At 52.2% G+C, this 24919-nt stretch overlaps 1 protein-coding gene and 1 long non-coding RNA gene across 9 annotated transcripts in view; one reads left to right on the top strand and one right to left on the bottom strand.

The window, feature by feature from the left end:
- Positions 1-1677: 1677 nt before the first annotated feature.
- Positions 1678-24919, top strand: part of AXL (AXL receptor tyrosine kinase) — a 45185-nt gene continuing 21943 nt past the window's right edge. For 3 of the 8 annotated variants that reach the window (XR_013410707.1, XR_013410705.1, XM_028839774.2), the window contains exons 1-10: positions 1678-1935; positions 3084-3306; positions 3594-3694; positions 4320-4496; positions 13907-13987; positions 14123-14238; positions 21200-21410; positions 21726-21865; positions 22426-22576; positions 22829-22855. Coding sequence is in view for 5 of the 8 variants with exons in the window: in XM_028839774.2 (XP_028695607.2) it covers positions 1851-1935; positions 3084-3306; positions 3594-3694; positions 4320-4496; positions 13907-13987; positions 14123-14238; positions 21200-21410; positions 21726-21865; positions 22426-22576; positions 22829-22855 (1312 nt within the window). In the remaining 3 variants the exon portion in view is untranslated. Of the gene's footprint in view, positions 1936-3083; positions 3307-3593; positions 3695-4319; positions 4497-8296; positions 9371-13906; positions 13988-14122; positions 14239-21199; positions 21591-21701; positions 21866-22425; positions 22577-22828; positions 22856-24919 lie in introns of those variants that run through there. The other 5 variants (XR_013410706.1, XM_077982952.1, XM_028839775.2 and 2 more) reach the window with 3 other exon arrangements.
- On the bottom strand, positions 15195-20529 carry LOC144337548 (uncharacterized). Its single transcript, XR_013410754.1, has 2 exons — positions 19398-20529; positions 15195-19264 (listed from the first exon to the last, which is right to left on the bottom strand). It is a non-coding gene; the product is annotated as an uncharacterized LOC144337548 (long non-coding RNA).

The following is a 24919-nucleotide window of genomic DNA, read 5'->3' on the forward strand; positions in this document are numbered from 1 at the left end:
AAGACACATCAGGAGGTCAAACAGATAGGACTTTATGATGCACCATAGGGATACCAGTACCCAAACAGAGGTGGCCAAGAGCAGAGGGATAGATGCCCAGCCTCCTCCTCACAGACGTCCAGACATGCAGAGCCCTCCACGTGCCAAACACACAGGGCAGAGAAATGGAGGTGCAGCAGAGCCGATATGTAGGCAGCAGGTCTGCAACAACCAGGATACACGATCCCACCAGAAGGAGAGAGCAGTGGAATGATCAGGGCTCGCTGCAGCCTCGATCTCTTGGACTCAAGTGTTCCTCTCACTCCAGCCTTCCCAGTAGCTGGGACCACACGCACATGCCATGATATCCAGTTAAGTTTTAATTTTTATTTATGTATTTATTTATTTTAATTTTTTTATTTATTTTATTTTTTTATTTTTTTATTTTTATTTTTTTTGAGACGGAGTCTTGCTCTGTCACCCAGGCTGGAGTGCAGTGGCCAGATCTCCGCTCACTGCAAGCTCCGCCTCCTGGGTTCACGCCATTCTCCTGCCTCAGCCTCCCGAGTAGCTGGGACTACAGGTGCCCGCCACCCCGCCCGGCTAGGTTTTTTTTTGTATTTTTTAGTAGAGCGGGGGTTTTACCATGTTAGCCAGGATGGTCTCAATCTCCTGACCTCGTGATCCGCCCATCTCGGCCTCCCAAAGTGCTAGGATTACAGGCTTGAGCCACCGCGCCCGGCCTCAAGTTTTAATTTTTAAACTTCTTGTAGAGATGGGGGTCTCGCTGCATTGACCAGTCTGGTCTCAAACTCCTGGGCTTAAGTGATCCTCCCACCTTGGCCTCCCAAAGTGCTGAGATTACAGGAGTGAGTTACTGCCGGCCAACAACTATTCTTATTCCCATTTTACAGATGGACAAACTGAGGCTCAGGAGGCCAGTCACTTGCCAGTAGCCCACAGTTAGTGGTAGCACTGGGATTCCAACTTGGGTCCCCTTCCATGTCGCCTGTATATTGGTGTCTCATTTAGGCGTCCACGCAGGTTTTGGCGTGTCTGAAGATCTGTGTCTCCCTAAGTAAGTGTCCCCCATGGACGCCCACCCAGTAGTGTCCTCCTGTCTCCGAGGTTTCTCCAGGAATTGAGCTCCTGGCCCGGCTTGTCTGTGTGTCTGTGGGCCAGTAGCATGCCCCTGCCCGTCTGGGTCTCTCTGCGTGTCTCTGCTTGTCCTAGCCTCTGCGTGTCAATGACGTCTAAGAGTGTGTGTGTGTGTGTGTGTCCTTGTCCGAGGAGCCGTGAGAGTGAGGGGGAGTGAAGGGCCAAGGAGGCCTGGCTGGGGCTGGGCTGGGGGTGGAGGCGGGGAGAGGGGCGTCACGGCCTGAGCTGAGAGGGGAGTGGAGTTCTGGAGGAATGTTTACCAGACACAGAGCCCAGAGGGACAGCGCCCAGAGCCCGGATAGAGAGACACGGCCTCACTGGCCCAGGACTGGGGGCACAGCCACTAGGGTCCCCTTCCCCCTCCTCAGCTCCCTCCCTGGCCCCTTTAAGAAAGGGCTGATCCTCTCCTCTCTTGAGTTAACCCCTGACTGTCCAGGTGGCCCCTGGGCTCTGGCCCTGGTGGGCGGAGGCAAAGGGGGAGCCAGGGGCGGAGAAAGGGTTTGCCCAAGTCTGGGAGTGAGAGAAAGAGGCAGGGGTGCTGAGAAGGCGGCTGCTGAGCAGAGCCGGTGGTGGCGAGGGCCTCCCCTGCCGCTGTGCCAGGCAGGCAGTGCCAAATCCAGAGAGCCCGGAGCTGGGGGGAGGGCCGGGGACAGCCCGGCCCTGCCCCCTCCCCTGCTGGGAGCCCAACAACTTCTGAGGAAAGTTTGGCACCCATGGCGTGGCGGTGCCCCAGGATGGGCAGGGTCCCGCTGGCCTGGTGCTTGGCGCTGTGCGGCTGGGTGTGCATGGCCCCCAGGGGTGAGTGATGGGGGCTCCTTGGGGCAGGGACCCCCTCGGAGGGGCTGGGGCAGGGGTAGGAGGTGGGGGATGATGGCAGGTGTGGGGGGGGGCTGGGCTGGCTTAGGGAGTTTCCCTGGGACCACAGAAAAGGGACTTCAAGAGAAGGAGACAGATTCAGAGACACCAAGTGCGGCAGAGGGAGAGAAAGACAGAGAGAGGAACTGAAGGGCAGGGGGGACGGAGAGAGGACCCAGAGAGACAGACAGACAAGGAGAAGCTGAGGGCAGGGGTGGGGGCTGGACCTGAGAAGGGGGCCATGGGAAGAGGGGCTGAGCTGGGGGTTGCCGAGAAGGAAGAAATCTTTCCCAAGTGGACCGAGTCAGGCGGCGGGATGAGGAGGGCTCTGGAGCCCTGGGGGAAACCCTTCTCCCTGCCAACACCCCCCTCCAACTTGTCCCTACCCCACCAGTCCACGCCATCTCTGGGGAGGAGGCTCTCACTTCGTCTCTCTGTCTCTGCCTCCAGCTCTGTTATCTCTGTGGGTCTCTGTTTCTCTCTCTCACAGTCTCTGCCTCTCTCTCTCCCTGCTCTCTAAGTCTCTCTCTCTTCTCAGCCTCCCTCTGTGACTGTATCCCCCCTTCGCCCCCACCTTGTCTTCTCTCTTGAGGGCTGTTTCTTCATTTTTTTCTGTCACTCCTTGTATCTCTGCTCCTCTCTGTCTCGTCTCCCCTGCCTGACTTTCTTTGGCTTCTCACTCCTCCGCCACCCTTATCTCTCTCCTCCACCACCCTTATCTTCCTCCCCCGACCCCTGATTCTTCCCCTCCATCCACCAGCACCAGCATGATCTGTTAAGTCTCTAGAGACCTAAGAGAGGACGAAGGGGGCAGGGGCTGGCCCTGCCAGGCAGTGCAGGGCGTGGGAGGCTGCCAGATCCCGAGCCTCCTTCCCGATGGGATGGACGCTGGATCCCAGTCCCCTGGGAGGACTCCCATCCTCCCCTCAGAGCCTCCGCCCTCCACCCGGCTCTGAGGTCACTCTGCAACTATGTGGGCCTAAGGGCCTGGCGGGGTCCTGGCGGCCGGTGGGCAGGCAGGGACAGGGTGGAACTGAGGGCCAGAAGGAGCTGGGGGGTTCCTAAGCTAACTCTTCCCATCGCCCCTGCAGGCACACAGGCTGAAGAAAGTCCTTTCGTGGGTAACCCAGGGAATATCACAGGTGCCCGGGGACTCACGGGCACCCTTCGGTGTCAGCTCCAGGTTCAGGGAGAGCCCCCCGAGGTACACTGGCTTCGGGACGGACAGATCCTGGAGCTCGCGGACAGTACCCAGACCCAGGTGCCCCTGGGTGAAGATGAGCAGGATGACTGGATAGTGGTCAGCCAGCTCAGGTGTGTGGCCATATCCCCAAATCCCACCCTCACCTCCGTCATGCAGGGGGCAGAAAGCCCACCTGGGTGGGAACCCCAGCTCGACCACTTGTCAGCTGTGCGGCTTGGAGTGTGTGATGGAACCTCTAGGTTTCGTTTTCCTCTTCTGCAAAATGAGTTAATAATAGGAGCTACTTCTTGGTTGTCACGAGCTTCCAGGCTGGACACCCTCTTTCCGTTCTGACAGACCCCCTCCCAGTGTCCAACTCTGACCCCAAACCTCTCTGTCTCTCCTCTTGCCCTGTCAGAATCGCCTCCCTACAGCTTTCCGACGCGGGACAGTACCAGTGTTTGGTGTTTCTGGGACATCAGAACTTCGTGTCCCAGCCTGGCTACGTAGGGCTGGAGGGTGAGCTCTGGGGTCAAGGGTCCTGAGGGGTCAGAGGATGTGTGGCACTCACAAGTTGCGGGAAGTCAGGAATCCTGAGGGGTCAAAGGGTGCTGGAGGATTTGGGATGACCGTAGGCGACATACAGTAAGAATGTCAGAGTTTTGGGGGGTCAAGAAGCTGGGAGTCCATATAAGTTACGGGGCCAGGGCTGGGGGATTATATGCTCTGGGTGAAAAGACTTCCTGGGGGTGGTTGGATGTCCTAGGCATCAGACACGATCAGGTCACAGGACGCCATTCTGGGCATCAGATGAGGCATCAGAGGCACGCAACGTACCCCTCTCCCCACGATCCCAGCGGTGTCATTTTTCTCATCTGTAGAGTGAGATGAGGATGAGCTGTCAGACATTCTGGAAGAGAGACATGAGGAGCTCAGCTATCTTGGGGGGTCTGACATGGGAGGAATCATATATTGGAGTCACGTGTGTTGGGTATGGCTCAGGTGCCCTCGGGGGATCAGATACAGGCAGGTCAATGACCCTGCAGGGTGAGTTTGCTGCCCAAAGCCTACAGCATCCTAGTGTGGGTCAGACATCTTGGGGGCTCAGAGGGACCCCAGCCTCTACCACTGCCCACCCCCACAGGCTTGCCTTACTTCCTGGAGGAGCCTGAGGACAGGACTGTGGCCGCCAACACCCACTTCAACCTGAGCTGCCAAGCCCAGGGACCCCCAGAGCCCGTGGACCTACTCTGGCTCCAGGATGCTGTCCCCCTGGCCACAGCTCCAGGTCATGGTCCCCAGCGCAACCTGCATGTTCCAGGTGAGTCCGGGGATGTGGGTCAGCTCTGCACAGGGGGCCGGGCAGGGCTGGAGTCAGGAGCAAGAGAGCATTGCTACCTCTGCGTGGGTGTCTGACTGTCCTTCTGTCCCTCACTGTCTGTCTCTCTGTTTCTCCCTCTGAGTTTGTCTCTGCCTCTCTGTCTCTACTTAAACCTTGTTTCTCTCCGAATGCCTTTTTCGGTCTTTCTGTCTCTCGGTGTGTGTGTCCTTCTGTCTCTCTCTGTATGTGTCTCTTTCTCTGTCTCTCTGCTTCTCTCTCCCTCCATTCACCCCAGCCTCTCTCTGAATAGAATTCTTTGTCCTGGGTTCCCTCTGAGCTGTTCCATGGCCTGAGTGTGTGTGGGCCTGGTGCCCCTTTGTCAGCCCGTGACCCAAGCAGGGCACCAGAATCAACTGTGCCCTCCTCTCCTCCGCCTCCCTCCACAACCGGCCCATCTCCTGCCCTAACAAGCCCTGCTGACCTCGGTCAAAGGGAGGATGTCCAGCCCGGTCCCCACTGGGGAAACTGAACCCAAAGAAGAGAGAACAGGAAGAAAGTGGGAGACAGAGGCCGGGCGCAGTGGCTCACGCCTGTAATCCCAGCACTTTGGGAGGCCGAGGCGGGCAGATCACGAGGTTAGGAGATCAAGACCATCCTGGCTAACACGGTGAAACCCCGTCTCTACTAAAAATACAAAAAAATTAGCCGGGCGTGGTGACAGGTGCCTGTAGTCCCAGCTACTTGGGAGGCTGAGGCAGGAGAATGGTGTGAACCCGGGAGGCGGAGCTTGCAGTGAGCCCAGATCTCGCCATTGCACTCCAGCCTGGGTGACAGAGCAAGACTCCGTCTCAAAATAAAACAAAACAAAAAAAAGTGGGAGACAGAGAGAGACAGAAAGACACTGGAAGGGACAGGCCACAGTGACCCAAGTTGTACATAGACAGGACAGAGAGGCCGGGCATGGTGGCTCACGCCTGTAATTCCAGCACTTTGGGAGGCTGAGGCAGGTGGATCACTTGAGGCCAGGAGTTTGAAACCAGCCTGGCCAACATGGTAAAACCCCATCTTTACCAAAAATACAAAAATCAGCCAGGCGTGGTGACAGGCATCTGTAGTCCCAGCTACTTGGGAGGCTGAGGCAGGAGAATTGCTTGAACCCAGGAGGTGGAGGTTGCAGTGAGCCAAGATCGCACCACTGCACTCCAGCCTGGGTGACAGAGCAAGACTCTGTCTCAAAACAAAAAACCAAACCAAACAAAAGACAGGACAGGGAAGTTTGAGTGACAGAAACCCTCTCCTTCTTGGTGACCATTCCCTTCTGCACCATGCAGACAAGGCAGGACGGAGCTCAGGGTTACACAGTGGCCAGAGGCATCACTGGGGGACCCTGGACTCAGGGGGTTCTCCCTACTGAAGGAGGAAAGACTGAGGAGCAGATGGCAGAGGCTCCATAGAGGAAGGAGGCTACAGCCTTGAGGGCATCAGCTTCCCACACTCCCAACCTGCTGCCTCTCTCTGCTGGAATGAGGGGGGGCCTCCTGGCTGGGGGTCTCCAGGGTGGAGGGAGGAGCCCACATTCTTAGCATTCCTGGGACCCTGAGTTGCAAGGAAGACCTGGTGAGCATGCTGACCCCAGAGGAGTGACTCAGGCCCATGGCTCGAGTGCCTGAGTAGGGACCAGGGTTGGGGATGGGGCATGAGTCAGCCTGGCAGGTCCCATAAGAAGGGGAGGGAAGGGAGAGAAATGGGGGCTGCACAGGTGTGAGGGTCTGTGCATGTCTGTGTGGTGTGGTGGGGTGTCTGGATATCCGTGTGTTCTGGATCTGAGTGTTAGTGTATCCGTCAGCACAACCACTGTGTGAGCGTGTGCCTTGGCGAGGGTGGGCTTCTGCGGATGTCCTGTGTGGTGTGTGTGTGTGTGTGTGTGTGTGTGTGTGTGTGTGACTAAGTATATTTCCTTCAACTTGGGTTCTGTCCCAGTGTGTGTTTGGATCGTCATAGTATGTCTCTCTCTATACGTTTCTTAGGGGTTGCCCGTGTATGGGTGTCTGTGTATGTGTGCATGACTGAGTATACCAGTGTCAGCCTGTGTCTGTCCCTCATTTTTGTGTTTGTGTGTTCACAGCTGAGACTCACTGTATGAAAGTAAAGTGTGCATGGAGGGTAGTGGGTTTGGGGCTATGCTGCACACCTCTCTGTATGCAGGTGGTAGTGTCAGCCCACAGGTGTGCAGCTATGGGTGTGAGCGTGTCCTAGTGAGAGCTTCTGTTCCCTTGCAGAATCAGCATGTATCCATGGATAACTTGTGTTTCTTACCAGCTTTTTTTTTTTCCCTTATTTTTTTTCAAGACAAGCTCTCGCTATGTAACCCAGGCTGGAGTGCAGTACTGTGATCATGGCTCACTGTAGCCTCCACCTCCTGGGCTCAAGCAATCCTCCTACCTCAGCACCCACCCACCCCTCAAGCAGCTGGGACTACAGGCATGCGCCACCATACCTGGATAATTTTTATATTTTTTGGTAGAGACGGGGTCTTGCCATGTTACCCCGGCTGGTCTTGAACTCCTGGCCTCAGGTAATCCCCCCACCTCGGCCTCCCAAAGTGTTGGGATTTACAGGCGTGAGCCACTGCACTCAACCCTCAGCCTCTTACCAGCTTTCTGTGTGTGTCCATAGATGTGTCTGTGGCATGTGTGTATATGTCACAGGGTAAGGCACATTGGTGTATGACTGTCGTCACAGATCTGTGTGTGTGTGTGCAACAGCCCTCTCTGCTTCTCTCTGGTCTCCCTGTGTGTGCACTGGCCCCTGCTGCCTCTGAGTACATGACCCAAGGATGCTTACCAGCCAGCGTATACATGTGTGTCTGTGTCAATCTATGTGTCCATGGCAGTGTCTCCATCCTTGTGTCTGCATCAGGCCTGCGCATCTACGAAACTGTGTTTCTTTGTTTTTTGTTTTTTGGTGTTTTTTTTTTTTTTTTTTTTGAGACAGAGTCGCACTCTGTCACCCATGCTGGAGTGCAGTGACACGAGCTTGGCTTACTGTAATTTCCGCCTCCCGGGTTCAAGCAATTCTCCTGCCTCAGCCTCCTGAGTAGCTGGGATTACAGGCACGCCCAGCTTATTTTTGTATTTTTAGTAGAGACAGGGTTTCACCCTGTTGGCCAGACTAGTCTCGAACTTCTGACCTCAAGTGATCCACCGGCCTTGGCCTTCCAAAGTACTGGGATTACAGGCGTGAGCCACTGCACCCAGCGCAAATGTGTTTTTGTATCAGTCTGTGTCTCGGTGAACATGAAACCTGGGTGCATCCAGCTCCATCTTATGGCATAGATAAAGGCTATGTATTGGTACGTATCAGTGTGTCTGTGTCTGAGCAGGTCACCATAACCCTTCATTGTGTCCTGGTGTGCATCTGTCCACCTCAACTCCATGTATGCTGTTGTGTGGTGTGTGTCTCTCAATATACAGGGACGTTTAGTTTTGTGTGTGTGTTGGCATCAGCCTAGATGTATATTGCGCTGCTAGGTGTTTGTAATCAATTTGTACACGTGCGACTGTGTACAAATTGATTTGTTTGTGTTGATGTGTTTGTCCCACGTTGGCTTGTATGCATACATGTCTCTTTATGAACGTACATCAGTGTCAGTCCATGTGTATATGTGTGAGTCACGGTGTTTTTGTGTCACTGTGTTTGTGACATCAGCCCTTGCATATCTGTGTGCTGTTAACTTACCAAGTGCTGCGTTTTCTGTGCTAATAACAGCCCCTGTGTGTTTAAGTGTGAGTCATTGTGAGTGTGTTGGGGGGGTTGCTGTGTGAAGGAATTTTGTCCGTTTGTGTGCTTCTGTCCCTCTATCTGACTCAGGGCGTGCCCCTCCTCCTTCCATCCCTCTCATTCTCTGGAAAAGCTGGGGCGGAGAGCAGGGGTTGGGGGGGGATGGTCAGGACATCTGGAAAGCACATCTGGAGTCGGCCTGCTCCTGTCCTCCTGCGGTAAAGCAAGAGAATTCTGGAAGGGAAGGGGTCCCAGTTCCTCCTGTCCCCTTCACTCAAGGTGCGGCCGTTGGGGCCTGGGAAGGGGTATCCCGGCTCTGGCTCCGCGCCCCCGAAGCCGGCCGGAAGCGCTGGGGTGGGGAGGTGCCCCCGGTGACTCACGCGGGGGCAGGAATGCTGCGGTCGGAACGGGACCCGGCTCCAGAACCCACCTCCCGCCCCAGGGCTTCTCCGGCCGGCGGCGCCAGCTCCCGCGCGCTGACCCTGGCGGGGCCCCACGTGCCAGGTGGCTGGACCCGACCCAGGCTCCCCGCCCCCTCTCGGGCCGCCAGCCCGGGACTGTACTGTTTCTCCTCCTGGCGGCGCGGGGGCTGCGGGCGCGGGGCCTTCGGGGCGCGGGGGCTGTGGGAGCGGGCACCTGACCTTGGCTGGGAACGGCCACCTAGGAAGCGGCGACTGAGGAGCTCCCCTACCCACCCGCTTCCGGCCTCTGCAGACTTTGCCCCATTCCACTCCCTCCGCTGATGGAGAAAAGGAAACTTTGTGTCTGCGGATGGAGAGCCTCCCTTGCGAATGCGGTGGGAACACAGGCGTACACGCACGGAGGAAACACGAGAGACACGCACACAGATACTCAACATACGCACATACATGCCATCCACAGATACACGCAGGATCACAAACATACCGTCTCAGAAACACAGACGCAGATGCACAGGCACACGCGTAAACAACACGGAGAACTGCAGTTGCACTTACAAGACTTGGTCCCGGGTCCAGGCACGGAGTGGCTCAGCCTGCAATTCCAACAGTTTGGGAGGCCGAGGCGCGAGGATCGCTTGGGGCCAGAAGTTTGAGAAAAGTCTGGGCAACATAGTGAGACTCCCCTCTTCTCTACAAAAAAATTTAAAAGTTAGCGAAGTGTGGTGGCCTCCTGTAGTCCCAGCCACTCGGGAGGATGAGACAGGAGAATCGCTTGAGCCCTGAAAATCAAGGCTGCAGTGAGCCGTGATTGTGCCACTGCACTCCAGCCTGGGTGACAGAGCAAGACCCTCTCTCAAAAAACAAAACGAAAAACTTGATCCTTCTTACACCCTAGCACAGACATTGTGTGTGTGTGTGTGTGTGTGTGTGTGTGTGTGTGTGTGTGTTGGGGGGCTGACTATGTTTCTATGTGTATCTGTGTTGAGGGGTTCCCCTTATTCACCAGGATACATTCTCTAAGACCCCTGCAAAAGCCTGAAACAATGAATAATACTAAGCCCTATGTATACTATGCATAACTTTCTTTTTCCTTCACAATTTCGCAGATAGATTGTTTTCTTACTGTAGATCTTACCTACCTCAGTGTACGTGATTATCTTTTTTTTTTTTTTTTTTTGAGACGGAGTTTAGCTCCTGTTGCCCAGGCTGGAGTGCAATGGTGCGATCTCCACTCACTGCAACCTCCACCTCCCGGGTTCAAGCAATTCTCCTGCCTTAGCCTCCTAAGTAGCTGAGATTACAGGTGTGCACCTCCATACCTGGCTAATTTTTGTATTTTTAGTAGAGACAGGGTTTCACCATGTTGGTCAGGCTCATCTCAAACTCATTGTGATCCACCCACCTCGGCCTCCCAAAGTGCTGGCATTACAGGCGTGAGCCACTGCGCCCGGCCATTGATTATCTTTTTCTAAGTGGAGAACTTTCACCTTTTCACTTAAAAGGAAGCACTTTAAGGCTTCTCTTTGGCCTATCCGAATTGCAGCCATCATTATTTTGCACAATGGGGCTTTTTTTTTTTTTTTTTTTTTTTTTTAAGACAAAGTCTTGGTCTGTCACCTAGGCTGGATCTTGGCTCACTGCAACCACCGCCACCCGGGTTTTAGTGATTATCGTGCCTCAGCCTCCCGAATAGCTGGGATTACAGGCGTCCGCCACTATGCCTGGCTGATTTTTTTTTTTTTTTTTTTGTATTTTTAGTAGAGATGGGGATTTCACTATGTTGCCCAGGCTTGTATTAAACTTCTAACCTCAAGTGATCCACCACCTCGGCCTCCCAAAGTGCTGGGATTGCAGGCGTGAGCCACAGCACCCGGCCAGGCCATTATTTAGAAAAATAAGAGTTTCTTGAACACCAGCACTGCAATACCAGGACAGTCGATCTGATAGCTAAGTGACCCACAGACAGGTATCAGCTATAGCACTGAGATGCTGGACAAAGCGGGGATTCATGTTCCAGGCCAACCAGAGTGGGATGGCATGAGGTTTCATCACAGTACACAGAACGGCGTGCAATTTAAAACTTAGGAGTTATATCTGGAATTTTCCATTGAATATTTTTAGACTAAGAGTAACTGAAACCTCAAAAAGTGAAACTTCGGATAAAGGGGGACTGATGCATGTTGTATAGCGGTGTGTGTTGGGTACCTATGTGTGCTTGCAGGTCTGTGTCTCTTGTGTTTGCCTCTGTACTTGTATGTGCTTCTGTGTGTGCACGCCTGTGATACCAACGCCACCACCACCACCACATTAGGGAGTGAAGGCAATCCACCTTCACTCAAAAACAGTTACTCAAGGCCGGGCACGGTGGCTCATGCCTGTAATCCCAGCACTTTGTGAGGGTGACGCGGACAGATCACTTGAGGTCAGGAGTTTGAGACCAGCCTGGCCGACATGGTGAAACCCTATCTCTACTAAAAAACACAAAAATTAGCCGGGTGTGGTGGCGCGCTCCTGTAATCCCAGCTATTCAGAAGGCTGAGGCAGGAGAATCACTTGAACCCGGGAGGCGGAGGTTGCCGTGAGCCAAGATTATCCCACTGCACTCTAGCCTGGGTGACAGAACGAGACTCTCAAAAAAGAAAAGAAAAGAAAAAAACAGTCAAGACACAATACATGAACTCCCCTGTGGAATTACACACACTCACATTTCTGCACCTATGCCCAGGGATACTCATAAGTACACAGCTGAACGCACATTCACTCACTCGTTCAACACGCATTTATGGCACATCTATTGTGTGCCAGACCATCCTGACACAGCAGGGGACGAAACAGACACAACCCCTGCCCTCCTGGAGCTGACATTCTAGTGGGGGAAACTGACAATGGACAAGGTACCTGGGTAGCAGGTAAAGTATGCTGGGCTATGAGAAGAACCAAAGAGGAAAAGTAAAGCGAGAAGGGGGTAGATTTGCAGGGGAAGCTCCAGTTACCTCCAATTTTATTTTATTTTTTATTTATTTATTTTATTTTATTTTATTTTATTCTTTTTCTTTTTTTTTTTTTTTAGACAGAGTTTCGCTCTTGTTGCCCAGACTGGAGTGCAGTGGCGTGATCTCAGCTCACTGCAGCCTTTGCCTCCTGGGTTCAACCAATTCTCTTGTCTCAACCTCCTGAGTAGCTGGGATTACAGGGGCCTGCCACTACGCCCAGCTAATTTTTTGTATTTTTAGTAGAGATGAGGTTTCACTATGTTGGCCAGGCTGGTCTCCAACTTCTGACCTTAGGCGATCCACCTGCCTCGGCCTCCCAAGACTGGGATTACAGGCGCGAGCCACTGTGCCCAGCCTTTATATTTCATTTTATTATTTTTAATTTTTTTGAGACAGGGCCACACTTTGTCGCCCAGATTGGAGTGCAGTGGCACGATCACAGCTCACTGCAGCCTCCACCTCCCTGGGCACAGGTAGTCCCCCCACCTCAGCCTCCCAAGTAGCTGGGACTACAGGTGTGCACCACCACACCCGGCTAATTTTTCTCTTTTTAGTAGAGATGGGGTCTCACCATGTTGCCCAGGCTGGTCTCTAACTCCTGGCCTCAAGCGATCCTCCTGACTCGGCCTCCCAAAGTGCTGGGATTACAGTCATGAGCCACCACGCATGGCCAAGCTCCAATATTAACAGGGTGGCCAGCCCCAGCGGACTGAGAGGTGTTGTTGAGGAACAAAAATGAAAGAAGAGGGTGCGAGTCACGTGGACATTTGTGGAAGACTGTTTTGAGCACAGGGAACAGTGCACAGTTCTCGGGGTGGAAACATGCTTCATGTATTCGTTCCAGAGACCCTGGAGGCCAGTGTGGCCGGAGCAGAGCGTGTGACGGGGAGAGCGGGAGAGGGGTTGGTAGGAGGCGAGCTTAGAGATGAACAGACACGTCTCCATTGATGCACAGCCATGGGCCGGTTTCCTTAAGTGTGTCTAGCAGGTGTGTGTGCCCATACGTGTGACCCTGTGAGTTAGGGTGCCTGTGTTTGTGCATGTGTGTGCATGTTTGTGTGTCTCCTGTGTGTGTGTGTCTGTGTATGCTTTTGTGTGTCTATGTGTATGTATATATGTGTCTATGTCCATATATACGAGCATGTGTGTTTCTGTGTGTCTATATATGTATATATGAGTATGTATCTAGGTGTAAGAATCTGTGTGTGTGAGACAGACTGTGTGTGTGTGTATGGCTGTGTCTCTGTGGCTGTGCATGTGTGTGAGCATGTGTGTTTATATGTGTGTCTATGAGTATGTGTCTCTATCTGGGGTGTAAGAATGTGTGTGTGTGCCTGTGTGTGGCTGTGTGTGTGTCTGTGTGAGCATATGTATCTATGTGTGTGTATGAGTGTGTGTCTATCTGGGGTGTAAGAGTGTGTGTGCCTGTGCCTGTGTGTGGTTGTGTGTCTTTGTGTGTGTCTATGTGTGTCTATGTGTGTGTATGAGTGTGTGTGCCTGTGTGTGGTTGTGTGTCTTTGTGTGTGTCTGTGTATGTGTGTCTATGTGTGTGTATGAGTGTGTGTGCCTGTGCCCGTGTGTGGTTGTGTGTCTTTGTGTGTGTCTGTGTATGTGTGTCTATGTGTGTGTATGAGTGTGTGTGCCTGTGCCTGTGTGTGGTTGTGTGTCTTTGTGTGTGTCTGTGTATGTGTATGTGTGTGTATGAGTGTGTGTGCCTGTGTGTGGTTGTGTGTCTTTGTGTGTGTCTGTGTATGTGTGTCTATGTGTGTGTATGAGTGTGTGTGCCTGTGTGTGGTTGTGTGTCTTTGTGTGTGTCTGTGTATGTGTGTCTATGTGTGTGTATGAGTGTGTGTGCCTGTGTGTGGCTGTGTGAGTCTTTGTGTGTGTCTGTGTGAGTATATGTCTGTGTGTGTATAAGTGTGTCTCTGAGGTGTAAGAATGTGTGTGAGAACGTGTGTGCCTGTGCCTGTGTGTGGCTGTGTGTGTCTGTACTATGTGCGTCTGTGTGGCGGGAGGTTAGGGCTGAAGCCAAGCCATCCTTGCGTTTGGGGATGGAGGCTGTGTTCCTAACTCATTGCCCTCAACTCCGCTAATTCTCCCTTCAGGCAAGTGCCTGTGTGGGCTGCACCGACCGTGGTAGGAGTGGCCCGGCATGGCCCGGGAGCCCTTCCTGCCCCTCTCTGATACTGGGCCCTTCCCTCATGTGACTCCCTAGGGCTGAACAAGACATCCTCTTTCTCCTGCGAAGCCCATAACGCCAAGGGGGTCACCACATCCCGCACGGCCACCATCACAGGTGACAGGGTTGGGAGGTGGGGAGCTGGGCATCAGAGGGTAGGGCTTGGGTCTGGGGTCAGAGTGGGGGCAGAGAGCAGGGTAGGGAGCTTTGAGCAAAGGCTCCCCAGGGTCAATCCCTCCTGTTTGTCCACAGTGCTCCCCCAGCAGCCCCGTAACCTCCATCTGGTCTCCCGCCAACCCACGGAGCTGGAGGTGGCTTGGACTCCAGGCCTGAGCGGCATCTACCCCCTGACCCACTGCACCCTGCAGGTGAGACGCCCAAACTTGGTTCATTTCAGTCTCAGGCCTCCTTCCACCCACATCCACAACCCTCACCCTCTCCCTGGGAATCCACCACTTCTCCGCCACTGTTGAGAAGCAGTAGAGCCTGGGGGGGTTAAGCCAGATGTCCTGGGTTCGAATCCTAGCTCCACCACCTTCTGACTGTGTGAGCTTGAGTAGGAGGCTTAATCTCTCTGGGGCTCAGTTCTCTCGTCTACAAATTGGACATAATGGTAGTGCCTACCCGGAATGCTTAGTGTGAAAATTCAATGAGTGAATTGAATTCAATGAGTGAATGCAAATTACCAACTTAAAATGGTATATCGAACATAGGAAACAAACTTAACAAAATTGGCCAGGCACAGTGGCTCATGCCTATAATCCCAGCACTTTGGGAGGCCGAGGTGTACGGATCATTTGAGGTCAGGAGTTCGAGACTGGCCTGGCCAACATAGCGAAACCGCATCTCTACTAAAAATACAAAAATGAGCTGGGCCTGGTGGCATGGGCTTGTAGTCCCAGCTACTCAGGGGGATGAGACAGGAGAATTGTTTGAAGCTGGGAGGCGGAGGTTGCAGTGAGCGGAGGTTGCAGTGAGCCAAGATCACGCCACTGCTCTCCAGCCTGGGTGACAGAGCGAGACTCTGTCTTAAAACCAAAAAACAGGCCGGGCGCGGTGGCTCACGCCTGTAATCCCAGCACTTTGGGAGGCCGAGGCGGGCGGATCACAAGGTCAGGAGATCGAGACCATCCTGGCTAACACGGTGAAACCCCGTCTCTACTAAAAATGCAAAAAATTAGCCGGGCGAGGCGGCGGGCGCCTGTAGTCCCAGCTACTCGGGAGGCTGAGGCAAGAGAATGGCGTGAACCCGGGAGGCGGAGCTTGCAGTGAGCCGAGATCGCGCCATTGCACTCCAGCCTGGGCGACTAAGCGAGACTGTCTCAAAAAAAAAAAAAAAAAAAAACCAAAAAACAAATTTAACAAAATGAAAATGATCAGCTGTCTAAATTATTTTTAGTATTAGTGATATTAACTCTAGCCAGAGTGGGAGCCCTGAGACAGCAGGATCTGGAGCCATTTCTGTCACCACTGGTTACCCAGAACCCTCCACTTCTCCCATCCCAGCCCTGGCTACTCTGTGTGGTCACTGTCCAGGGATGGGTCTGTCCCCTACTGCAATGTAAGCTCTGATGGGCAGGGCTGGAGCTGTCCCAGTCACCACTGCCTCCTCATTCTTGCCCAGCACAGGACCAGACATACAGTAGGGAATATTTGCTAGAAGGATATATTACAACCCAGATGAGCTAGACCCAGACTCTGCCCTCAAGTTCCTCCTAGAGTAAGAAAACTAAAACCAGGCCAGCTGTGGTGGCTTACACCTATAACCCCAGCACTTTGGGAGGCCAAGGCGGGTGGATCACCTGAGGTCAGGAGTTCGAGACCAGCCTGGCTAACATGGTGAAACCCCATTTCTACTAAAAATACAAAAAATTAGCCAGGTGTGGTGGCACACACCTGTAATCCCAGCTACTCGGGAGGCTGAGGCAGGAGAATCACTTGAACCTGGGAGGCAGAGGTTGCAGTGAGCCGAGATTGTGCCATTGCACTCCAGCTTGGGTAACAAGAGCGAACTTCCGTCTCAAAAAAAAAAAAAAAAAAAGACAGAAAGAAGAAAACCAAAACCAAAACCAAACTCACAGATCTGTAAATATAAGGCTGAATTCTGGTCTGAAGTTCTCTGAGATTAGAATGTTGGAGATAGGGGGTGGACAGTGCCTATGGTGGTAGATGACAGTAATGAAGAATGACCAACTTCTACTGAGTGTCCACTGTGCATCAGGCCTTGCATTAAAGTTTTACGCACACCTCCTCTTATGTTTGTGAAGGAGGGTCTATGGATACACCCATTTTCCAGATGAAGAAACTAAGGCTCAGAGTGGTTAACCAGCTTGTCCAAGGTCATAGCAAACCCATGTCATGCTCCTAACCTCCTTATAAACTGTTTTTTGTTTTTTTCTTTTCTTTTCTTTTTTTTTTTTTTTTTTGAGACAGAGTCTCACTCTGTCACCCAGACTGGAGTGCTGTGACATGATCACAGCTTATTGCAAGCTCAGCCTCCTGGGTTCCAGCAATTCTCCTGCCTCAGTCTCCTGAGTAGCTAGCTTACAGGTGCCCGCTACCATGCCCAGCTAATTTTTATATTTTTAGTAGAGACAAGGTTTCGCCATGTTGGCCAGGCTGGTCTCGAACTCCTGACCTCAAGTGATCCGCCCACCTCCACCTCCCAAAGTGCTGGGATTACAGGTGTGAGCCACCATGCCGGGCCCTGAGAAAATGTTTAGAGTCAGTGCTTGATTAAACAGGAATTGTCTTATACTTACATGCCCTGAGCACAACCCCATCTGCTTGTCATTTTAAACCTAGAAAATAGTGGCTGTTGGCTGGGCATGATAGCTCACGCCTGTAATCCCAGAACTTCATGGGGCTGAGGCATGTCTGTACAAAAAATTCAAAAAATTTAGCTGAGCATGGTGGCACGCACCTGTAGTCCCAGCTACTCGGGAGGCGGAAGTGGGACAATCACCTGAGCCTGACAGTCAGGACTGCAGTGAGGCATGATTGAACGTCTGCTCTCCAGCCTGGGTGACAGAGTGAGACTCAGTCTCAGAAAAAAAAAAAAAAAATAGTAGCTATTAATCTTCCCTTTTTCAAGGTAAGGAACTGAGGCCCAGAGAGGGGAAGTGACCTTTCCCTACCCTCCACCCCTCCCCGGGGCTAGAAAGCCTAAGTTGAGATTCAATCCCAGAGGCCAGCCGGATTTGGGAGACCTCAAATGCCAGGTCAGGCATCAGCTGCACCCCTGCCCACATCCACCAAGTGTTCCCAGGAAAGCAGAAGTGTGTCCTCTTCCCTCTCCAGGTCTCACTTCCTGCTGCACACGGGCTAGGGCTGAAGAGTTCCAGTGGGAGGGTCACAGCCGTCCCAGGGAAAAGAGAAGTGGGAGCAGGCATGGGGAGACCAACTGTCTGTACCCATCTCCCCTCTGTCCTGGTAGAGGTTCCTCTTCCTGTTTGTCACTGTGGGTCAGAGAGCAGGCATGGTGACAGCCTCACCCCCTCCTTGTACCCACCATCTGCCCCCAGTCCTCCCCAGGTCTCGTGGTGGTGTCATCTCCCCCCATGGGGGCTGTGTGACTTTGGGCAAGTTGCTGAACCTCTCTGGGCCTTGGCTTCCCTGTCTGTACAATGGGGATGAGAAAAGAAATGGACCCCATAGGGTGGTAGTGCAAAGTCAATGAGTTCATCCAGGAATGTGCTTGACAGGGAGCTTGGTACATATTTGGCACTCAAGAAATGTTTGCTAGGCCGGGTGCCATGGCTCACACCTGTAATACCAGCCCTTTGGGAGGCCGAGGCAGGTGGATCGTTTGAGCCTAGGAGTTTGAGACCTGCCTGGCCAACATGGTGAAACCCCATCTCTCCAAATAATTAAAAAATTAGGTGGGGCTGTCATTGCACCACTGCACTCCAGCTTGTGTGACAGAGTGAGACCCTGCCTAAAAAAAAGAAAGAAAGCAAGAAAACAAATGTTAGCTGTTGATAATTATAACGTGCAAAGCAGTTTATATGCATCATGTCATTAAACCTTATACCCTGACAAGTAGGAACTGTGATGCCCATTTTCCAGAGACAGACACTGAGACTCAGAGAAGTTAAGACACTCACTCTAGATCACACAGCAAACAGCATCCAACCCAGGACTTAGATCCAAGGAATCTGGCTTTAGATCCCACACCCTGTGGCAGTAAACTCCTTCCTGACATACTGTGTGGCTATATGGCTGGGGTCTCCAGGGTGAAGGGGAAGTCCTTGGCTGCAGCATTCCTGAGGTGCGTGGCTGTGAGTTGTGTGGTTATGGGGGTTTTGTGGTTCCATGTGGCAGGGCTATACAGATGTGTACACCAGCGGTGGCCCCCTCCACCCTGAGTGTGCCATTCCTGGGGCAGAATAGGTATGGGAACTTGTGCTGCTATGCAGAGCTTGACACTTGTTACCAGGAAACACACATAAAATAATAAGTGTCAGGCCAGGCGTGGTGGCTCACGCCTGTAATCCCAGCACTTTGGGAGGCTGAGGCGGGCAGATCATCTGAGGTTGGGAATTTGAGACCAGCCTGACCAACATGGAGAAACCCTGTCTCTACTAAAAATACAGAATTAGCCGGGCGTGGTGGTGCACGCCTGTAATCCTAGCTACTCAGGAGGCTGAGGCAGGAGAATCACTTGAACCTGGGAGGCGGAGGTTGCAGTGAGCTGAGATCACGCCATTGCACTCCAGCCCGGGCAACAAGAGCGAAACTCCATCTCAAATAAATAAATAAATAAATAGATAAATAAAATAATAAATGCCACTCCGTATGCACAAGCAGTCTTCTAAATGCTTATATGCCCCAATTCAGTCAACCCCATGAGGTAGGGAGCCACTGTCATCCCATTTTACAGATGAGAAGACTGAGGCACACAGCTAGGGAATGGTAGAGCCTGGATTTGAGCCCCAGATCCAGCACCCGTGCTCCTCAGCACTAGGCTAAACTGCCTCTGTGCACAGACAAGAGGTATTATTACCATTACTGATATTCTTACCGCCAGTAGAGTGAAGACTATGGGGACAGGATGGGGTTCAGGTCCCAGCTTCATCACTGACAAACGGATGACCTTGAGCAAGTGATTCCATCTCTCTGGGCCTCAGTGTTGTCATCTGTACAGTGGGAATAAGCATAATACTTACCACAGGACAACAGGGTTGATGTGAAGGCCAAATGAATTCAGATTTGTCAAGGGCTAAGAATGGCACTCAGTAAATGTTGGACATGTTTTTCTTTTTTAATTAAGATAATATATGACATGACAGGCACAATGGCTCACGCCTGTAATCCCAGCACTTTGGGAGGTTGAGGCGGGTGGATTACCTGAGGTCAGGAGTTTGAGACCAGCCTGGGCAACATGGTGAAACGCTTTTTCTACACAGAATGCAAAAAAAGCCGGGTGTGGTGTCTCACACCTGTAATCCCAGCCCCTTTGGGAGGCCGAGGCAGCAGATCACTTAAGATCAGGAGTTTGAGACCAGCCTGACCAACATGGTGAAACCTCGTCTCTACTAAAAATACAAAAAAGTTAGCCAGGCATAGTGGTGCATTACTGTAGCCCCAGCTACTCGAGAGGCTGAAGCAGGAGAATTGCTTGAGCCTGGGAGGTGGAGGTTGCAGTGAGCTGAGATCGTGCCACTGCACTCCACCCTGAGTGACAGAGCAAGACTCCGTCTAAAAAATAAAAATAAATAAAAAAAATTAGCCAAACGTGGTGGCTCATGCCTGTAATCCCATCTATTTGGGAGGCCGAGGCACGAGAATTGCCTGAACCTGGGAGGTGGAGACTGCAGTGAGCCGAGATCATGCCACTGCACTCCAGCTCGGGTGATGAAATGAGACTCATAGGCCAGGCATGGTGGCTCACACCTGCAATCCCAGCACTTTGAGAGGCTGAGGCGGGCGGATTGCCTGAAGTCAGGAGTTTAAGACCAGCCTGACCAACATGGTGAAACCCTGTCTCTACTGAAAATACAGCAATTAGTCGGGCGTGGTGGTGCCTGTAGTCCCAGCTACTTGGGAGACCGAGGCAGGAGAATTGCTTGAACCTGGAAGATGGAGGTTGCAGTGAGCCAAGATCTCGCCACTGCACTCCAGCCTGGGCAACAGAGCAATACTCCATCTCCAAAAAAAAAAAGTAAAGGAAAAAAAAGAAATGAGACATATGACATGCATAATCTTCAGTCTACATCTAGATCAAGGTCGTCTAACACATGTGGCCCAGGATGACTTTGAATGAGGCCCAACACACATTCATAAACTTTCTTAAAACATTATGAGATTTGTTTGTGAATTTTTTTTTTTTAAACTCATCAGCTATCGTTAGTGTTAGTGTATTTTATGTATGGCCCAAGACAATTCTTCTTCCACTATGGTCCAGGAAAGTCAAAAGATTGGACACCCTTGAGATTGTGTAATACACATATTCACCATGTAACCACCGTCCAAATCAAGACATAGACCCTTCCAGTCCCCAACAAGGCTCCCTCAGGCCCCAGAGATGACCACACTTCTGCTTCTAGAACCATGCTTTTGCCTGTAGTATAACGTCATATAAATGGAATCTCACAATATCATGCTATTATTATTATTATTATTATTATTATTATTATTTGAGACAGAGTCTTGCTCTGTTACCCAGGCTGGAGTGCAGTGATGTGATCTCAGCTCACTGCAACCTCTGCCTCCCAGGTTCAAGTGATTCTCCTATCTCAGCCTCCTGAGTAGCTGGGATTACAGGCGAGCACCACCACACCTGGCTAATTTTTTATATTTTTGGAAGAAACAGGGTTTCACCACGTTGGCCAGGCCTGTCTCGAACTCATAACCTCAAGTGATCGCCCACCTCGGGCTCCCAAAGTGCTGGGATTACAGGCGGGAGCCACTGTGCCCAGTCTATTTGCATTATTATTGTCATCACACTATGCATCATTATTATTGGTGCTGACCACCCGCCATGCACTGTGGCATCCTTTGGGCATAACTACATTTAATCTTTAAACAATCCTGTAAGGCATTTGATCCTCTAAGGCCCCATTTGCCCGAGGAGAAAACCGAAGCTCAGAGAGGGAAGAGTCTTGCCAGAGGTGGCTTTTGGAACCGCGTCGTATACAACCAAATGATCTCCTTGGTTTGCAAATCCAGGTGCCTGTGTTATCCCAGCATGGCGCTGCAACACACACACACACACACACCCCCTTGCAAAGTTGTGTAGTCACACTAGAACCACCACCACTGGGAGCTGTGTGACCATCTCATGTGATTGCTTGGTCGTTCTGTCCTCACACCCTTCCCTCTCCCCAGGCTATGCTGTCAGACAATGAGGTGGGCATCCAGGCGGGAGAACCAGACCCCCCAGAGGAGCCCCTCACCTTGCAAGCATCTGTGCCCCCCCACCAGCTTCGGCTGGGCAGCCTCCATCCTCACACCCCTTATCACATCCGTGTGGCATGCACCAGCAGCCAGGGCCCCTCATCCTGGACACACTGGCTTCCTGTGGAGACGCCGGAGGGAGGTAAGAAAGGCTGGGGAGGGAGACGTCACCACTACCCCACTGGACTTTGCTTACATCAGTGCCACCCCCATTGTCCCCTTTCACCCCTTTACCCCTCATGGCCTCAATCTCCTTCCCGTCCAATCTCTGACCCCTCAGCAGCACTGCCCACTGGCCTCTCTCCCAGCCCTTCTGTCCCCTGTGCTTCCGCTCATGGGAGGCCTCCACGAGTTGCCCACGTGCGTGCCCTTGGCACCCTGCACCCATTTCCTGGGAACAGGGGAGGGGGTCAGGAAGAGGTGGGGGTGCCAGCTTCCCCTCTTCCCTGTCCTCCAGTGCCCCTGGGCCCCCCTGAGAACATTAGTGCCACGCGGAATGGGAGCCAGGCCTTCGTGCATTGGCAGGAGCCCCGGGCGCCCCTGCAGGGTACCCTGTTAGGGTACCGGCTGGCGTATCAAGGCCAGGACACCCCAGAGGTGGGTGCTGCTGGTGGGACTGGAGTGGAGTGGCTGGCGGGGGAGGGAGACAGGGAGGAGAAGATATCAGGGCAGACATGGACGGTTGTGCACGTTGGGTAGTATGCAATTGCTCTACGCCTAGAGGGGCACGTTCAGGGAAGGTTCATATTCACATTCTGGGGAGAATAAGGGGGTCTAGGGGAGGGCATGGGGAATGGCTATTTTTGAACCACTGCAAAAGCATTTCAGCAGACTCGTATTTACTATAACGATTTCACAGCAGATAGTTGTATAGCACCTTGGGGAAGGGGTACCTTTTCCCAATTTGCACAAAGGCACTGCTATCAGGGCTAGCAATACCCTGACGTAGGGAGAGAGGATGGAAAGGGAAGCTAGAAGGGGATGGAGGGATACAGGTTAAAGGATGAGGATGAGAGATGAAGGGGAGGACAAGGAAGGATGAGGAGTTGGAGGATGGGGAGAGGGCTTTGAGAAAGAGATGGGGCATTGAGCCCAAGAGTGAAGGCTTAACAGCTGGGGGTGAGGCTCTACCCTGATGCCACTTCTGGACCCCCTAGGTGCTAATGGACATAGGGCTAAGGCAAGAGGTGACCCTGGAGCTGCAGGGGGACGGGTCTGTGTCCAATCTGACAGTGTGTGTGGCAGCCTACACTGCTGCTGGGGATGGACCCTGGAGCCTCCCAGTACCCCTGGAGGCCTGGCGCCCAGGTAAGTCCAAAGCCATGCCCAATCTGCTTTAACCCTATTTCTCCCTGACAGCCCTGACTTACTCCCTGTACCTTTCAGAGTTACCGCAACCTAGGCCCTGTTCCTACCCCGAGCCTTACCGAGAGCCGCCCTCACTCCCTTACCCATGCCATGGCCTCACTCCTTTACCCGTGCCACACCCTCACTCCCTTACCTGTGCCACGCCAGTCTTGTCCTCTCTGAGCACGTCTCCTCTGTCCTTTCTTCTCACAGGGCAAGCACAGCCAGTCCACCAGCTGGGTAAGGGCTTCCACACCCCATCTCCTCCCTCCCTCCCCTCAACACCTAGTGGGGGTGCTGTCACCATACATACTCATTGCACATCCCTTTCATGTTTCTTGAACTCATCACTCTAACTTACTTCTTGAGTTTGTGTGGTCCTTGATGGAGGTGCCTATAATGGCCTAGCATAGCACATTGTAGGTATTCAGGGAATGACAGGTGGGTGGGTGGGTGGATGGATGAACAAATGGATGGATGGATATATGGAGGGTGGATGGGTGGGTGGGTCAATGGATGAATAGAGGGTGGATAGGTGGGTGAACAGATAAATGACTGGATGGTGAGTGGATAAATGGATGGGTAGACGGATGGGTGGATGGATGGATGGATATATAGAGGGTGGATGGGTGGGTGGGTCAATGGATTAATAGATGGGGTGGATAGGTGGATGAATAAAAGATGACTGGGTGGTGAGTGGATCCATGAATGGGTAGATGGGTGGATGGATGGATGGTTGGATAAATGGATGGATGGACAGATGGATGGATTTGTGAGTGGATGAATGGATGAAGGGATGGGTAGAAAGGTGGATGGATGGAGGAATGAGGTATCCTCCTCACATCCATCCCTCTCAAATATTTCTCTAACAATTCTCAAACATTCCTCCTACACTCATTGTCTCCTCTGGGCACTATTACAGCCCACTCTTGTAACTCAACCCACTAGCCTTCAGTATTCCTCACATCCCTTCCTGCATTTCTTCACATACCCTTTCCAAGCTCATTCCACCCTCCTTTCACATACATCCCATTATAATCCATTCCTCCCACATGAATCCCAAGGCCCATTGCACAACCACACTTCTCATTCACAAACTCTGCACACCTTGTACGCACTTACCATACCTTTCACATTGCAAACACTGAAAAACATTGTCCACAACTTTCCCACACCTGATTCTCCTTGCATGCTTACCCCACACTCCATAGACATCATTCCCTCACCCTTCACTAATCCCAACCCATCTCACTCTGCACACTCACCCTGAACCCCTTGCACACTCAGCACATAACGATCTTTATTTCTTACACACTCCATTCCACCCCTGCCCTTTTTATACCCCCTTTCTGTGCACCCCATACTCCTCATCTGCCCTTCTCACATCTTTTGCATGCTCACTGCACACTTCTGTCACACTGCAATTACATCCTTAAAGTTCCTTGCTCACTCCTTGTATCTAAGACTTCATGAATACTCTTCCCACTTCACACACCCCCAACTTTTCCAGCAGCCATTCAACCCTGTATATGCTTATCATATCCCTTTGGATATTTATTTCACCCTCATTCCTTGCTTTATGGAAACCCTTGTGGCCGGGTGCAGTGGCTCACGCCTGTAATCCCAGCACTTTGGGAGGCCTGAGACAGGTGGATCACCTGAGGTCAGGAGTTCAAGACCAGCCTGGCCAGCATGGCGAAAACCCATCTCTACTAAAAATACAAAAATTAGCTGGGCGTGGTGGTGCGAGCCTGTAATCCCAGCTACTCGGGAGGCTGAGGCACAAGAATTGCTTGAACCTGGGAGGCGGAGGTTACAGTGAGCCAAGATCACGCCACTGTACTCCAGCCTGGGCAATAGAGCAAGACTCTGTCTCAAATAAAAAAAAAAAAAGAAAGAAAAGAAAAAAAAAATTAGCCAAGTGGCACAGACCTGCAGTCCCAGCTACTCAGGAGACATGGTGAAATCCTGTCTCTACCAAAAAAAGAATACAAAAATTAGCCGGGCATGGTGGTGCACACCTGTAATCCCAGCTACTTGGAAGCGGAGGCAGGAGATTTGCTTGAAACTGGGAGGCAGAGGTTGCAATGAGCTGAGATTGGGCCACTGCACTCCAGCCTGGGTGAAAGAATGAGACCCTGTCTCACAAAAAAAAAAAAAAAAAAAAAACAGAAAAAAAAAAGAGAGAAAGAAAATCCTTTTGTAGTCATTGCATTCTCCTCAAAAGATATTCCTGGCTGGGCGCGGTGGCTCAAGCCTGTAATCCCAGCACTTTGGGAGGCCGAGACGGGTGGATCACGAGGT

The sequence above is a fragment of the Macaca mulatta genome, chromosome 19, assembly GCF_049350105.2.
Source record: "Macaca mulatta isolate MMU2019108-1 chromosome 19, T2T-MMU8v2.0, whole genome shotgun sequence".
Taxonomy (NCBI): domain Eukaryota; kingdom Metazoa; phylum Chordata; class Mammalia; order Primates; family Cercopithecidae; genus Macaca; species Macaca mulatta.